At 43.1% G+C, this 18,114-nt stretch overlaps 1 protein-coding gene across 1 annotated transcript in view; it reads right to left on the bottom strand.

Annotated features, from left to right (window-relative positions):
• LOC115472241 (interactor of HORMAD1 protein 1-like) overlaps nucleotides 1-18,114 on the bottom strand; it is a 50,964-nt gene that overhangs the window by 10,489 nt on the left and 22,361 nt on the right. Inside the window, exons 4-5 of the mRNA XM_030206445.1 lie at nucleotides 14,947-15,107; nucleotides 1,351-1,399 (exon numbers count right to left, since the gene is read on the bottom strand). Coding sequence (XP_030062305.1) covers nucleotides 1,351-1,399; nucleotides 14,947-15,107 — 210 coding nt within the window. The remainder of the gene's footprint in view (nucleotides 1-1,350; nucleotides 1,400-14,946; nucleotides 15,108-18,114) is intronic.

The following is an 18,114-nucleotide window of genomic DNA, read 5'->3' as shown; positions in this document are numbered from 1 at the left end:
AGAAATACTGCCAGGTTCCAGGGCTGTGCCACTCCTTGTACCGGTGATATCACTATGGAATTGTCAGTTTTCTCTGCTTCCATCTACATGGTACATAGGCGCCGACTCCGTGGGTGCTGTGGGTGCTCAAGCACCCATTTGTCTGCACTGGTCTAACAACACTTTAGGATATTTTTGTTCCTCAGTCTAAATGGCAAAGGTGGTCAGGCAGCACTCACTGTGCCATTGCACAACACTTTTTCTGGAACACTACACTCTGCAGCTCCTCAGTACCTCTCCACTCTCATCTCTCCCTACATTCCTCCCCAGAAACTCCGTTCACTGGATAAATCTCTCTTATCTGCACCCTTCTCCTCCACTGCTAACTCCAGACTCCGTTCCTTTTATCTTGCTGCACCATATGCCTGGAATAGACTTCCTGAGTCGGTACGTCAAACTCCATCTCTGGCCGTCTTCAAATCTAAGCTAAAAGGGACTGTCTCTTCATGTTCAAGTGTACAGCACTGTGTACGTCTAGTAGCGCTTTAGAAATGATAAGTAGTAGTAGTAGTAGAAGACCATCACTGTTTCATTAGATGCACAGAGCAAATTTCCAGCCATCCCACAGTATGAGTCTGATCTGCCAAAGTTTGATATTACAGATAAAAATTCATGTGCATTATGAACAGAAGATGTATCAACATGATGCAAGGAATAAAAAAAAAATATATTGTTAAATATAAAATCAGAGAGTGAGAACGTACAAGAGAAAGGAAACTGAAACAGAGCACATGAAGTCATCTATCCCATTCACGTTTTCTAGAAGGATATGTTATATCTAAACCAACTGACAAATGTTTGTTTAATGTACTCTGAAAAACCTACTTTTTATGAAAGCATACACTAATGGAATTAGCACATGCTAAATTGCTCATAGTTATAAAATGGATTTCTTCAGTGCATGCTAAGCTTTTGTAAAAGGGCCACTTAGTAATATGTTATATTAAGTAACACTACAGTTACAAAGCTTTACGTTTTATTTAACCAAAATTTCTCCTGCTGCAATTTAAGACCTACACCACATGTTCTATCTATGGTGTAAATGGTAAACAACTGTTCATCAGTGTATTTATAATCCCAGTTTACCAGATGAAATTAACCAAGCTCCTTCAGATCTGCACCATAAATTATATCATACAGATCTCATAATGTCTGTTGAACTCTCTACAAAATCATCATATCCATCTTGAAGCGTGGGGCCCAAAACTGAACAAAAGGCTCCAGAAAAGGCATTATCTATGTTTACTACATGGTTTTCTGTATTTACACTACTCCTTTAGAACTTGTTAATAAGTAAATACATCTACTTACCCTTTGAATGCCTTCTTGAATGTGGCAAATCAAACTGCTTAAAATTTCACTTTAATTAAAAAAGAAAACAAAACATATCAATTTTGGAAAGAAGACAGGTTGGATGTTTTGTGCTTTTTTGTGTGTGTGAAACCCAATTGTGTAAAGTAACTTTAGTGCACCAACTTGTTACAGCTTGATTCACTGAGGTTTTCCCCATTCTGCATCTATGGGAACCAGGCCCTTAATTTTACATAAGTCCACAAGACTGGAAGAAGAACCAAGAATAAATATAATCAAAACAATTAAATACTAGAAGACATGCATGAAACAAAAATCTAGTTAAGTTAGATTAAAGAAAGGGTGATCAGGATCCCTTAATTCTCTGGCAAATTGAACCTGCTAGGCACAAAAGATTATGACCTTAAACTAACTTTTAACAAAAGACCCAGAAGCATATGCAGCATCATCAATTATAACCAAGCACATGATATAGGCGCCGACTCCGTGGGTGCTGTGGGTGCTAAAGTACCCCCAATAATTGAGGCAGTGGCGTGGGCATAAAGAGCCTGTCCCTCCTGCTCCCTGCACCATCCCGCTCCCTGCCCTACACCACTGTCCTTCAATGTTCCGGGCCGCCGGCAGTGTCAGTGCAGTAAGCACACTGCCTTCGGCGGCCCGGAAGCTTTCCCTCTGTTACAATTTCCTGTCCCGCATAGGCGGGATGCTGCATCAGAGGGAGAGCTTCCGGATCCGCCGAAGGCAGTGTGCTTACTGCACTGACACTGCCGGCGGCCCGGAACATTGACGAAGCGAGCCAGCACAGAACAGAGCCAGATGACGTAAAAAACCTGAAGGTAACTACTTTTTCCTCTCCTCCGTGCTGCTGTCGTCTAAGTTTGTTTTCAGCCAAAAAGCACTTGTTTATTTAAAGTAAGCTTCAGCACTCTGAAAGAAGAAAGGAGGTATACTTTGAAGTATTTCACAAGAAGCAGATACTGTCGGAGAGAAGCCTGACTTTAGTGAGAGGACTAAAATAGTGGATCAGGGCCCTTGAGGGAAGTACAATAGATCACCTGACAGAACACTATATTAAGGCTCTTAATATTGCTCCTTACAGATTAGTAAAGAAGGTGCATGGTACTGAAGTAGAACAAAGTTGTACATTAATCTTTGTACATTACCAATTGTATCTGACATCCTGGAATGACTATGTCTTACCAAAACTATGTATGCTAGTAGCGCTTTAGAAATGTTAAGTAGTAGTAGTAAGCCACTTTGAGCCTGCAAATAGGTGGGAACATGTGGGATACAAATGCAATAAATAATAAACTAGATGATCTGAATGGCAGGATGCAGAAAATGGTAGTACATGATGACAAAATGACCAGTATCCAGGGCTGGCTTTAAGGTAGGGTGGACAGAGGTTGTCTCTGGGAGCCCTAGGTGCATGTGTGCTTAGCTTGCTGTATGCTTCTAGAGGGGGCAGGGGAGACGGTGTGCCACTTACTCCAGACCTGGCTCTGCCAGTAGTAGATGCTCAGAATATCCAGGGATAGGAAATTAAACCAAAACTGTGACAATTTAAGAATGTTTAAGACACAGTGTTATGAGAAGAGCAGATAGAGATACCAAGAGGAAGACAAAATGGAGATGGTGTGATGGTTTGCTTAGCTTGGTAGAACTTTAGAGTGTAAAAGAATAAATGTAAGCTAGTGCACAGTATGGTAATATCCATAGGAGCTGATTCTGTGGGTTCTGTAGGTGCTTGAGCGCACCCAATATTTAAAAAATTCCTTGTATGTATCCAGGGAAGGGTTATTTCCACTGGGCTTAGCACCCCCAATAATTTTGAAAAGTTGGCTCCTATGCACATGGAAATTCTGAACAGACAAGGCCTGTAGCTTCAAAACATCTGGAGATTGAAATGCAGAAGATTTATCTAGTTAACTTGGGAAGTTAACATGATAAACCTTTTCACTTAAAATTTAGAGCCACTGAATATTTCGATGTCTGGCCAAGAATTATTAATATTTGGATAAGTGAAGAAAGTGTAACCTGCATAGAGCAGCAGACACAACCAAACTGGCTATTTTGGTCTTTATCTGCCATCAACTACCATGTTACTAGGGCGCTCATTTTCAAAGCAGATGGACGCGTCAAAATGCCAAAAAAGTCCATTTGCTAAAAACATCCAAATTCCAATTTTAGAAAATCAGAACTTGGATGTTTCACACTGCAGTTTGTCCAAATAGTAAGGGGGCATGTTGTGGGTGGGTTTTTGGTGGGTCAGAGAGTGACCAAAAGTAGGACATTCAACAGCGATTTTGAAATGGGAATAAACATCCATGACTAAAAAGAAGGACATTTTTATCTAGACCTGTTTCAGTTACGTCCAGCTTACAAAAAGGTGCTGTGAGTGAGCAGCTGACCACTGGACGGATTAAGGCACGACTCCTCCTTAATCTCCTAGTAGTTGATGTCCCCCTCCCCTGAAAGTGAAACTGGAAAGAAAAACCAGGCTCTATGTCAGCTGCAGGTATTATAATCTTTCTGAATAAAAAAGCAGGTCAGAGGAGTAGCCTAGTGATTAGTACAGTGGACTGTAAACCAAAGGACACAGGTTCAATTCCTACTGTAACTCTATTAATTTTTATTTTTTTTCCTGGAGCTCCCTCCAGGAACAGAAAAATGCCTACTGTACCAGAATGTACACCAAGTTCAATAGCCTTCAGCTTGCAGGTGTCTTATATCTTTAGGTAGGGTAAGTATTTTTCTGTTCCTGGAGGGATCATATTTACAAAAAAAAAAAAAGAAGAAGAAGATATGAACCTGTGTACCTTGGTTACAGTTCACTGCACTAACCACTAGACTTCTCTGTTCTGCAAGGATATCTGTGTAGCCATTTTCACAACAATGCTGCCTGACAGACCTTCCTGTTCCGTATTTTTCCCATTTATAATTTAAATGTTTCAGTTTATAAACTGGTTGTTCAGGATGGATGTCTCCAGCGTAAGGATGTCCTTCTCATGTATTTTCGAACAGGAATCTGGACGTATTTCCTGTTCAAGAATTGCTGTGAGATGGAAGGGGTCTTTTTGGACATTATGAGCAGGACATCCAAATTCTGACTTGGCCGTTCTTTTGAAAATGCCTTCCTATGCTTATCCAGTTAACTCACACCACATAAACAATTGTCTTAAAGCTAACAGATAATTTATCTAGTTACGTTTAGGGCAGTATGTTCAGGCAGTCCTACTTTAATCAGATATTCAGCTAACTTGTCTGGTTAAGTTAACCAGATATGTTATCAATGAATATTTGCCCCCTTATATTACAAACAATTTTGTATCCTCTTCTGTGTATTGCAATTAAGACCAGGGTAGATTATTTATTGTTCCATAGCTTACACACAATAAGAAAAAACAATAAAAGTGACTGAAGTGGTTAGTTTGCAATTCTGAAACTAAAACCTACAGAATAAGAAAATATAGAAACTGTTTCTTTAAAAACTTTGTAGAAATGGTTTCCTGAACAATAGATATATCTGTTAAACTGCTAAAACTCAGAACCTGGAAGTCTGAATCACCTTGCTTGAAACAGGTAATGATTTTATGACTAAGAATGTCATTCTTCTCAAAAAAGTGAAAAATAATTAACATTCTTTCAAGTTCCATAAGGTGAAATTAGATCTTACCTGCTAATTTTCTTTCCTCTAGACCCTCCAGACCGGTCAAGACGCGTGGGTTATGTCCTCCTACCAGCAGAGGGAGACTGAGAAAACACTAAGCTTTTGAAGCCTGTATATATAACCTGTGCAGAACCTCCACTAGCCAGTATAACCCTGACAAAGCAGAGAAACAAAAAACACTAACAACAACTAGCAACCCTGTACGTGGTCACAGTAAACTGCAAAAACAAACATCTTCCGCTTGCTCTTACGGAAACATGTTCCTTTGCCTTTGATAAAACAGTTGGGCTTCTACAGGTGGACTATCAAAGAAGAGCCCCACCTGTCCCGGACTCCTATCACAAAACAGAAATAAACAGTCTGCAATTAGAGAAACAACAATCTACAGCAGCCAAGAATTATCCAACAAACACACCTCCTGGCCTCCAATACAGACAGGGCGGGCTCTTGACCGGTCTGGAGGGTCTAGAGGAAAGAAAATTAGCAGGTAAGATCTAATTTCACCTTCCTCAGCGACCCTCCAGACCGGTCAAGACGCGTGGGACGTACCAGAGCAGTAACTAACTTACGGGAGGGACCTACTAAGGCCAGAGGTCAAAACTGCTGCCCCAAAGCGCACCTCGTCCTTTGCATGCACAGGAATCCTATAATGCTTCACAAAGGAATGCAACGAAAACCAAACCGCAGCCCGACAAATATCTAACAGAGAAATCATACTATTCTCCACCCACGAGGCTGCCATTCCCCTAGTGGAATGAGCAGACCAGCCCCTAGGCACCACAGGACCCTTCACCAAGTAAGCAGATGCAACCGCCTCCTTCAACCACCATGCTATGGTCACCTTAGGAGCCGCTGCACCCTTCTTTGGGCCACCATGAAGAACGAACCAAACGGTCAGAGGCTCTGAAGTCCTGAGTTCCAGAGAGATAACAACTCAAAACTCTCCTGCATCCAGCTTGGCAATACCACGCTGCTCCGAATCTCCAGCCATATCACCCAACACTGGCAGAGAGATGACCTGATTAACATGTTACTCGGAAACCACCTTGGGCAAAAAAGGAAAGCACCGTCCGCAACGAAACCTTTCCCTCAGAAAGGACAAAAATGGTTCCCTACAAGACAAAGCCTGAAGCTCTGAAACACTCCGTGCTGAAGTAATCGCCACCAACAAGACCGTCTTTAAAGATAAATCCTTACAAGATGCCGATACCAGAGGCACAAACGGAGGCCTGATCAAAGCATCCAAAACTAGCTTCAAATCCCACGGAGGCCCCATCCGTCACTGAGGCAGACGCAGCAACTTAACACCCTTAAAAAAACGCACTACCTCAGGCACAGACGCGAAGGACTTTCACTGAAGCTTCCCACGAAAACATGACAAAGCTGCCACCTGAACCTTCAGTGTAGACAAGACCAGACCCCTATCAACACCATCGTGCAAAAATTCCAAAACTTCCGCCACCGAAGAGCGAAACGGCCGAACTCGATGGTCTTCACACCAGTGCTCAAAGATTCTCCAAACCCGGACATACGCCAAGGAAGTGGATCGTCTACGGCAACTCAACATCGTAGCAAAGCCACTGGACGAAAGCCCCTTCTTCAACTTGTGCCGCTCAAGAGCCAAGCCATAAGCGAAAACCGAGCCGGATCCGGCATGATTATCGGGCCTTGACACAGAACTGATCCCAACAAAGGCAGGGCCGCCGCCCCTGCCAACCGCACCAGGTCTCCGTACCATGGTCGACGCTGCCAATCCGGAGCTACCAGAATCACCCGACCGGAGTGATGTTCGATGCGCTATATTACTCGACCGACTAACAGCCACGGAGGAAACACATACAGTCAGTCCCGAGACCAAGGCAACAGAAGAGCGTCGATTCCCTCCGCTCAAGGGTCTCTTCAGCGACTGAAAAAAAAAAATCTCTGAACTTGCGCATAGCGAGCCGTTGCCCTAAGATCACCGAAATCCCCAGACCGACACAACTCACTGGAACACTGACAGAAGAAAAGACCACTCTCTGGGATCTAGAGTGTGCCTGCTGAGATAATCTGCATCTATGTGACCTACCCCGGCCACATGCGCTGCCAAGAGAGCCTGAAGATGAGTTCAACTGCGCCGCCAAGGCTCTTCGTCCCCCCTTGACGGTTGACATATGCTACTGCCATGGCATTGTCACAGAGCACTCGGACTGCCTTGTGGCGAACCACCGACGTCAAGGCCTGGAGCGCCACCCGAATGGCCCGAGTTTCCAGCCGGTTGATGGACCACTCTGCTTCTGCCCGAGACCACCGGCCTTGAGCTACCTGACCGAGACAATGTGCCCCCCAACCTTGCAGACTGGCATCCGTCCATTCCTTTTCCCAAATTGCGCGGGTTGAGCCACCAGCGGAGACTGAGACGAGGGGCCATCGACAGCGGACAACACATTTCCAAGTCCTGCGACAGAGGGGACCAATGACTGAGCAGAGCTGACTGTACCTGACGCATGTGCGCCCTGGCCCATGGAACTACCTCTATGGTCGCCGCCATCAGGCCCAGGACCTGACGATAAGTACGGGCCGTCGGCGCCTTCTCTGCAAGGAACCGACGAATCGGACCCTGTAACTTGGAACTAAAAGGCTGCACGAAGGAAAGTGAAGATAAGCTTCCGTCAAATCCAGGGAAGTGACCGACCGCAACGTCTCCATCCGGAAAGAGGGCACCTTGAGTGCCGCATTGACCCTTTTGAGATCTAAAATGGGACGAAAAGTGTCCTCTTTCTTGTGGACCACAAAATAGATCAAATAGCACCCTGAGCGTTGCTGATCTGAAGGAACAGGAACCACGGCTCCCAACGCGAGCAGCCACCGCAGAGTGTCCCTCACTGCTGCCCTCTTGCTCCAAGACCGACAGAGGGATTCCAGAAACACTTCGGGAGAACAGCTTTCAAATTCCAGCGCATATCCGCCTCGAAACACCTTGAGAACCCACTGATCTGACCTGATTTGGGCCCAGCTCTGGTAAAACAGACTCAGCTGAGCCCCAACATGCACCAGAGCCTGAGCCCGCACACCTTCATTGGGAATTGCGGCATGAATACTAATCTCCTGCGGAAAAGCCACGCCCTCCGCGACGCCTCTCACGAAAGAACTGAGTGCGCTGGAAAAACCGACCCGTAGAGGTCCTACTACTATTAAACATTTCTACAGCACTACTAGACTTATGCAGCGCTGTCCAAATTAACATGAAAAGACAGTCCCTGCTCAACAGAGCTTACAATCTAAATTGGACAGACAAACAGACAGCTAAGGGTAGGTCCCACTCGATCTGCCCGGCCTGTACCGCTGAGCCTCCCTAAACCGTCCCCGAGAGGAACTAGTTCTGGCCCCTGCCTTGAACCGAAAATCTGGAAGCCATAGAACCTTGGTATCACTAAGACCTCACACTAACTTGTCCAAATCTTCTCCAAAGAGCATAGCTCCCTTAAGTGGCAGAGACCCACAACCCTAGCCATATTTTTTGTCTGAAGTAGGCAACAAATCATAAAAGCCTCAGACAAAAAGGATGAACCCATGTCCAAGTCGGCTAACTCCTGACCCCCAGAAGAACCAACATCTACCGAATCATCCAGGAGCTTCTCGGCCCAACAAAAACATGCCCGAGCTACCAGACCCCCACAAACCGAGGCCTGCAGGGCTAGAGCCGACAAAACAAAACTACGCTTGAGAAAAGATCCCAACTTCCTATCCTGAGGATCACGGAGGGCCGTTCCTCCATCAACCGGGATAGCCGTAGCTATAATTACTGCCATCACTACTGCATCTACCGTGGGAGCCTTAAAGGAATCCCTATCGTCCTGAGGGAGGGGATAAAGCCTCGCCATTGCCTTTGCCACCTTACACGGCAAATCCCATTCCTGACAAATCATCTCCCGGAGATCCTTGTTCATAGGGAAGGATCACGCCTGACGCTGAATGCCCTTCACCAACGGATCCTGGACAGTTTCCCCCAAAGCCACCTCAGAACCAAACTGAAGGGAGGACGACACCTGATCTATGAGTTCTGACAGCTCATCTCTATGGAAAATCCGCACTACTGAAGGATCCTCTCCAGGAATCCAACAATCCTGTTCCTGAGAGCCATCAATTCCATCTGACTCCCCCAGATCACTAAGCACAGCTTCTGCAGCCACAGGAGAAAAACATTGCCTGTCCTCTGACCACTCTAACCGTGGTCTCTCAGCCAAGACGGAAATAGCCCCCTCTTCCAATTGGGGGGGGGGGGGGGGGTGTCCCGATCTTCAGGCCTGATACCGCATCCAGACAAAATCTGGAGGAAAGCCCACCATTCCTGGACCGTCATTAGGCCCTTTTGTGCCAAAAACGGAGGCCGCAGGCCCAAAAACAGCTGGCTCCACGGGCTGCGTCAGACTCAAGATGGCGGCTGTTCCCGCCGAAACTGTTCCCGCTGACAGCGGCCCTGCCTACGCTCCCGCTGACCCGGAGACTCCCGACACCATCGATCCCTCCGCGGTCAAGTCGGGGGGTGCCGCAGCCACCTTTATAGGTGCACCGCAAAGCTACACTGAGCGCCCGGCGCCTCTACCCCTCGCCACGAGCACGCGCGACATCGGAGGAGCTGGGCCGCCATAAACCACGAGGGAAGGGAAAAGCTGTTCCGCAAACGCGCCAAACCAAAAACTCACTCACACTGCAAAAGCACTGAAGAAAGCGCTGCTCTCTCGTTCCAGCAAGGAATCGAAACCCCCGTTCGGTCCGCTGAAAATAAAGAAATAAATGCCCTTAAAGGCACAGTACTCCAACTCTGGCAGCTGGAAATTGTAAGGCACTCAAGGCTACAATACTGAGAAAGCAGCCGAGGCACAAAGCTGCCAAGCAAAACGAAATAGAATAACTGACCTTAAAGGCACAGTACTCTAATTCTGGCATCTGGAAATTGTAAGGCACTCAAGGCTACAATACTGAGAAAGCAGCCGAGGCACAAAGCTGGCCAGCAACATGAAATAGAATAACTGACCTTAAAGGCACAGTACTCTAACTCTGGCATCTGGAAATTGTAAGGCACTCAAGGCTACAATACTGAGAAAGCAGCCGAGGCACAAAGCTGCCAAGCAAACAGAAATAGAGAGCAGCACAGGGGGAGGGACCCAGACATAGGTGTAACACCCCAGGGGGAAAAACTGGGCCCCACCAGACCCAGGGCCCCAAAGCACTTTTTTTTTTTATTTTTTATTTTTTTTTTTTTACACACACGTACAGGGTACTGCAACAGAATAAAGTTTGGAGGAAGGAAAAAATCCTACGACCCAATGACAAACTACCTCACCAGATTATTGGAGACTGCACAGGCTGTCAACTGCTACCTCTGCTGAGACTGAGAAAATACTGGCTAGTGGAGGTTCTGCACAGGTTATATATACAGGCTTCAAAAGCTTAGTGTTTTCTCAGTCTCCCTCTGCTGGTAGGAGGACATAACCCACGCGTCTTGACCGGTCTGGAGGGTCGCTGAGGAATTTGCATTACATTAATTTTCCTGTTTTTAAAGTGATCTTACCTGTGGACTAGTTCTATCTTTGGAAAATCTTGTACATTTCCACTAAAGACCTACCACCTTTTAAAAATGTTTATTTACATATTCCTAGTTTTAAATGGTATAAAGTTTGGATTGACAAGAAGTTGATAGCCTGGATCTTGCACTCAGCTTGGTAACTAGAAATTGAGGTCCATATTACAGAAAGAGTACACTTGTTTCAGAACTGGAAAGGAACTTGGTTTTAAAGTTACTTCTATTAAAAAATCACATTTGTCTTGATTGTAAGATGATTCTTTGCACATTATTTGAAAAACTACTTTTTCTCATTTTGTGCTGAAGCAAATTCTCTTTTTTGAATGAGACTCATACCTGAGCTCCTTTTTTAAATTAAAAACTTCAATCATATTCAATATATCCTTCATTATTAGATATATTTTGAAAGCCCTCAATAAAAGACATTTTTAAATTCCAATTATATAAGACATAGGTGGGTGCTATGTTTGGAAACCATTTACTCAGGTGGATAACAATTTAGCTGGTTAAAAAGTGCTGATTGAAAACTGCCCACCCTCTACATCTCTCTATATAAAAGGCAACACCAACGTTCTATGAAGCCTCCAGACGGAAGTGTGAAGGGGGAGAGATATCCGGTTTCCCCATGAGTGTCTGCCCCGCCCTCTCTGTAACACAAACAGTCAGTGAAGGAAAACAGCAGAGCACAAATCAAATCGCTGGCTCTGTAACAGTGAAGGACTCAGAGGGGGGAGGGGAGAGAGGCCAGAGGGCAGGGACACACACACTCCCACATGCACACAGAAGAAAACCTTGCTAGCCCCCGTTTCATTTGCATCAGAAACAGGGCTTTTTTACTGAAGGACTCAGAGGGGGGAGGGGAGAGAGGGCAGAGGGCAGGGACACACACACTCCCACATGCACACAGAAGAAAACAGTGCTAGCCCCCGTTTCATTTGCATCAGAAACGGGGCTTTTTTACTAGTAGTTAATAGTACTTTTACCTGCACTGTGTGGAGGCATTCCTGAGGGCAGGGTTAAGCTGGGAGGTTTGCACATTTTTTCCACAGAAAAGGCAAGGGAAATTCTCTGCAAGTGCCTTTTGCTGGCACTAGGCTTTTGATTGAGTCAATCATGTAGAAATAGGTCAAAACATATGCCAAGATCCTCTCACTGCATTTACTAGTGACAAATTAGACTTCACTGTTTTCATTATATTTCCCTCATCCACTACTTGTGGCCTTCTTGCATAACAAACCCATAAGTCATTCCTCTGCATTGTATAAGCTTGCAGCCGTGCGCTAAAGACATTATGCACTAAGGTTACAGAATTCCAAATTAGTACCAACTAGTGCCAATTAACTCCAATTATTACCAATTATTGGTTAATGCCAATTAGCACCTAATTTAGCAATGAAGATACCTGCATAACTGCCCTTATAATATAACCTGTGCATGCAATTTTGCTGCTAAGCGTGAAAATGTGTGCACAAGGTTAAAGAATTAGGGGGTCAATGCATAGGAAATAACTTCTCTGTATATTCTATAAGTGCCTAAAAATTGATGCTAAAAATGTAATATGCTTAGCATGATTCTATATAGAGTAAGCGTCCTTTAAAGAAACAGGCTTAGGCATAAACTGAACCTAACTCTAGACGCCTGCAATTAGGCTTGCTATGAGCAGGCTTAAATGCTGGCGCCTACAGTTGGATGCAGTTTGACCATATTCTAAATCAACATGCATAACATTTGGGAACGTCCCTATCCACGCCCAAAATATGTCTGTGCATTAGGATTTATGCGCACATCATTATAGAATATGATATGTGCATAAATCCTAATTATTGCCAATTAGTGCTGATAAATGGTTATCACCCAATTATCAGCACTGATTAGTTTATTGCTCAATTAAGTTACACACGTTAAACTGAGTGTGTGCCAAATTTAATGAATGTAACTCATAGCGCCATATAGTTGCACTTACTGCATTTTAGCAATCAGGTCCCTAAATTATAAAGCAAATGATTTTAAATCTAGGTAAATTATTCTCAGAACAAATTTTCTGGTAGGCTTGCTGTGGTCCCAGTTCTTGTTGGTGGCCACGTTAGTAATATTCCTCTAACATACTCATTAAACTTAGCTAATTTCTTCATTTGTGATAGCTGTAACAAAAAAATCTTTGTGAAAAATGCTGCTATATCTGGTGTAAATTGATGAAATGATCTTGTCTGTCTTGGGGTAAATAATTGAAGATGGTTAAAAACAGAATTAACCCTCAGAACTGAGTGGATCTTCAGCTGCTTAGAATTATTTGAGTATTTTCATAATGTGAACAAACTTGGCTGCAAGTATTGGGGACACACAAATCACCTGGACCCGATGGTATTCATCCCAGAGTACTGATAGAACTGAAAAATGAACTTGCAAAACTATTGTTATAATTGACGTGTTCAATGGCAGATATCTTGCTATATAAACTGTGTTAGGTAAATATATACCAAGTAGCAATACACTTATAACTTTTTATTCTAAATTAAGCCATTTACTGAGGAGGAAAAGACCTCAGATGATCGGCTCTTTCATGTGAACTTTTGTACACAGAACTGCCGATGGAACCTCTTCACCAGTCTTGAAAACCTCCTAATTCATTTATTGATATATTATTGACTTAGAAGAGATATTTCTTTAATATTTTTTTTGTAATCTATATATATAAAAGTCACCTCCAACGTTCCAATGAAGCCTCAAGCCGGAAACTTGAGGCGCCAGAGATATCCGGTTTGGCCTGCAGTCAGTGTAGCTCTGCCCTCGCGTCAAAACGCGATGACGTAGAGGGCGGGGCGGGCCTGCAGTCACTGTACCTCTGCCCTCGCGTCAAAATGCAATGACGTAGAGGGCGGGGCGGGGAAGGCACAACGCACGAGTTCCACAGATCCTGTGACAGCAGCGGGGAGTCCCACACATTCAGTGACAGCAGCGGGGAGAGCGCTGCGAACTTTAATCACAAACTCGCAACCAAGTGACTGAGGGACGGAGGGAGGGAGAGGGGGGTGTGGAAATTGGAAGGGAGGGACGGAGGGAGGGTCTGGAACTCGGGAGGGAGGGAGGGAGGATGGTGGTGGTGGGGGATTACCTTGCTAGTGCCCGTTTCATTTTTATCCGAAATGGGCATTTCTCACTAGTTTTTATATATATTGACATTTACTTATTATGTAAGGCTTTTCACTGAAAGGACATCTCATGATATATAGGAGAGAATGAATAAATATTTATCTTAATGCAAAGATTTTCTCAGCGGTTGTCTCAATAGAGCGTCTCCGTTTCGCAAACAGCTTCTTTGGGAGATGACCAACTCTATGTCAATCATTATAGTGCAGACTCTCTGGCTTACTTGTCCTGTTTACTGACTCATGGAAATTTTTGGTGGGTCTGGTTTAAAGATGGTGTCTACTAAAAGTAGAAATTTAGGTTTATTCTATAAAGTACGCCTAAATTAAAGCAAATTTCATTTCAATGCTATATTTTTAGGCATGATATATAGAATCTAGTTCATGATTTCTATCTTGTTTAGAGCAAAATTGGTATATCTAGTCGCTTTTGTTTCATTTTGTTTAGGCTGTTTCAGTTGTTGTTGCCTGTTTATTTTATGCATTGCTATTTGTTTTATGCTTATTTTATATTGTTTTATGCTTATTTTATATATACTAGTTTTCAAGATGGTTTGGTATTATGCTATTGTATGGAGTGAAGTCTCATGCAGATTGTTTTTTTGTAAATATACTCTGCCTTCTGCAGTTTTTTCTGAAAAGATGGCCTATAAATTATTAAATTAAGTTTTAAATTCAATGACGTAGGTTGACGTAGAGCTTCCTCCAATATTGAAACTGGATTTTGATGAGTGGCAGTGGGTGGCTCTAGCAGAGAGACGAACGATGGTAGTCGTGATGTTGTATTCTTGTAGTTTGATATAGTTTTACTCTTGAACATCTCTATTTAGAGGGAAGTGGTGTTGGGTGTTATTAATAGATTCTAGGTTGTTTTCTCTACACAACTTCAATGCGCATTTGTACACTTGGATAGGAGTGGAAATTGGGGAATTGGGAGTAGGGGGGAAGGCGGATAAAACACTGATGGTGGATTTGTCATATTGCTTTTGCTTTGTTAGTTATGAGACAAATGGTTGTATACAGAATTGGCTGATTGTTCTGTATGTTGGCTTTACTACTACATCATCAATAAAATTGTTGAAAATAAATTCAATGACGTAGGTACTCTTTGTTTGCAAATTACCCTGCTCCTAAAGGCTTTCAAGTACATAAATGTGTACCTTTGTAACTAGGGTGCCTTAATGAAAATTTACTCTTTAAAGTCCTGTGCATACCTTTCTTGTTTGTCTTTTGCTTTTTTCCTGTTCTCCTCAAACTGCTCCAAGAATCCTTTGGGCTTTCCAATGCCATAACTATGCAATGGACCTTTTTCTTTTCCATCACCCCCAAACAGATGCGGCCTTGTCTGATATTTTACAAAAATGCTGGATTCACTCTATGACATAGAAATATAGTAAAAAAATAAAATAAAATTAAGGCCCTTTAGATGTACAATATTAAAAAACTTAATTGTAATTTATTTATTTATTTGTAACATTTGTACCCTGCACTTTCCCACTCAATGGCAGGCTCAATGATTATGCCTACCAATTTTGTTAATAATCAGGGCTGATACAGTGATATATTAAGTACCTTAGACAAAACCTCAGCCTTGTGCCCCTCCTATTAATTTTCAAGCTCCTAGATCCCCATTCAGATTTTGATACGCCCAACCATCATTATCACCCCACTACCACCTCTCCTAGAACAATCCATAAAAAAAAAACACATAATTGAGCTCAAAGCTTAATATTTAAAAGTGTGGTCCAAATGCCATTTACCTGGGAAAATGGCTACTTAAAAATAGTACAAAACAGCAAAAAGAAAGCACAAAGCGCCTTCAAATTAGGGACACAAATCCTTTTAATGATATAGCTTGAGCAACAATCTTGTATTGATGACCCGACACAGGCTGTGTTGCACAGCGTCTGTGTCAAGGGATTTTTCTTGAGCAATTCTGGTCATAAAGATCTGATGCACAAAACAGAGATGCCTCTTTTCTAGTCTTCTGCATAAAACTGCAGGCTTTGATGTAAGATCTGAAGAAGCGAAAAAAGCTTATTCTTCTATGATCAGTACCCACCATCTCTGCAGATAAATGTAAGTGCTGATGATTTGTTCAGTATGGGTTGAGAATTGGGGCTAATTGTTTTGCTTTCATTACAGCAACTCTTTGTCACTGCTGCAACCACCCCCCATCCATCCCCAAAGCTTCCACCATTGGCAACTAACTAGTCTTGACTCATGGCAAAGTTGGTTCTGTTAATAACCAGGTACGTGGGTATAGGTAGATGTTGATAGCAAATTTGATTTCTCTTAAAAGCAGAAAAAACTGTGCTGTAATCTAGTCATGGTGGAACGGTATATATTAGTTGCAGAAGAGCAATAAGCAAACAGGGTTGATATTCAAAATGCTTTAGTTATCCAGCTAAAGTGCTTTTATAAAATCTGCTGGATACATTTTGGCTGGACATACGTGGTCACTATCCGGTTAAAGTTTACTGGCCATCTCACCTGCATATATTGTCTATTTATTTAAAATATTGTAGGCCTATGATATTTGGATTAAGTTAAACATATCTTTAAGATGCAAAATTCAGTAGCTCAAACATATTCAGCTAAGTTAGCAGAATGTATTTAAGCAGATTAAATATTGCAGATATGACTACTACTACTACTTAACATTTCTAGAGTGCTACTAGGGTTACGCAGCGCTGTACAGTTTAACAAAGAAGGACAGTCCCTGCTCAAAGGAGCTTACAATCTAAAGGACGAAATGTCAAGTTGGGCAGTCTAGATTTCCTGAATAGAGGTATGGTGGTTAGGTGCCGAAGGCGACCTTGAAGAGGTGGGCTTTGAGCAAGAATTTGAAGATGGGCAGGGAGGAGGCCTGGCATATGGGCTCAGGGAGTTTATTCCAAGCATGGGGTGAGGCGAGGCAGAAAGGGCGGAACCTGGAGTTGGCGGTGGTGGAGAAGGGTACTGAAAGGAGGGATTTGTCTTGAGAGCGGAGGTTATGGGTGGGAACGTAAGGGGAGATGAGGGTAGAGAGGTAAGGAGGGCTGCAGATCGAGTGCATTTGTAGGTTAGCAGGAGAAGCTTGAACTGTATGCGGTACCTGATCGGGAGCCAGTGAAGTGACTTGAGGAGAGGGGTGATATGAGTATATCAGTCCAGACCTAATTAATTTATTCAAACATATGTGTTTCTATGTTTTTATCTGTTCAGTATAACAATCATATAAACTTTCCTTTGAAAAACATTTAAACAGCCTCATGTACTAAAGTGTGAAGTGACTTTGTAAAAATATACCACATGAAAAAAAGAACAAAGCACCTGGAAACTATCAAAACACTACATTTCACGCATTTGACACTATTTCTCACACAAAGTGCCCTTTTACAAAATAATTTCATAAAAGTACACTTTGCAGTATTAAACTTTTGTATCAAACGAGGTTTATTTAAATTTGGCATTAACATGCTGCTAAGGGTCAGTGTGTCATTTAATAAAATGGTCACCATGGGATAGGATAGCTCCTGCCCCTTCCTCTCCTGAAACTTCTAAAGTGAGTTGGTGAATCATGGGCTCAGAAAGGAGGGGGGAAGATGGGAGAAGGGGAATGGAGGCGCAGGATCCAGGAAGGTCAGGATTTTGTTTTTCCAGCAAAAGGTAGAGGGCTTAGACAGGCTCAGGCAGTTTTAACATTTCCGATTTGAGCTACCGCTGGGAGGGGTTAAGGGGGACTAGTAGCCCACCTGGTTTCAGAAGCCCCCTGGGGGCAGGAAGCCTCCAATGCGAGCTAAGTGGTCCTCTGTCATTTTCAAGAAAGGGGATATTTTTAAAAAAGTTTTTTTGTATGTTGCCATGGTTGGGAATGTGCAAAGTTACCAGTCATGACAATTCACAAAACTTTTTTGTGTAATTTCGTTGCACATGTAGACAAGACAGGAGCTTATTTGCGTTCTGTAGCCAAATTCAGTAAAAACACACTCTAACCTGCAAAAATTGTCATTGATACCGTATATAAGGCCCAAATTTACTCCTAAATGAATTTTGCATAACTGTGTGATGCAGAATTCTACATCTGTCATGCAGAACTGGCATGGGGACCAGGAAGAAATAACAACAATGTCTGTGTGGTCCTTTAGAAAAAATTGCAGCACTGGAATCCAGGACATCAAAGCAAAATGCAGCAGAGATACAGTGACAGCTGTGTGGGCTGGAAAACAAGGAGGCATGCAGTAGATGTTAGTCACCTTGTTTTTCCTATATGTGTCAAAATACCTCTGTATATACATATACCTGGTGTGAATTCTGAATGAAAATTTTAAAGAATGCCCCATTTTGAAAAATAACGTTTTTCTATATTGTATCTTAAATTATTACTCTAAGGCAGTGAT

The sequence above is a fragment of the Microcaecilia unicolor genome, chromosome 6, assembly GCF_901765095.1.
Source record: "Microcaecilia unicolor chromosome 6, aMicUni1.1, whole genome shotgun sequence".
Lineage (NCBI taxonomy): Eukaryota > Metazoa > Chordata > Amphibia > Gymnophiona > Siphonopidae > Microcaecilia > Microcaecilia unicolor.
The sequence above is the reverse complement of the archived record's forward strand: the minus strand, read 5'-3'. Positions and strand labels throughout refer to the sequence as shown.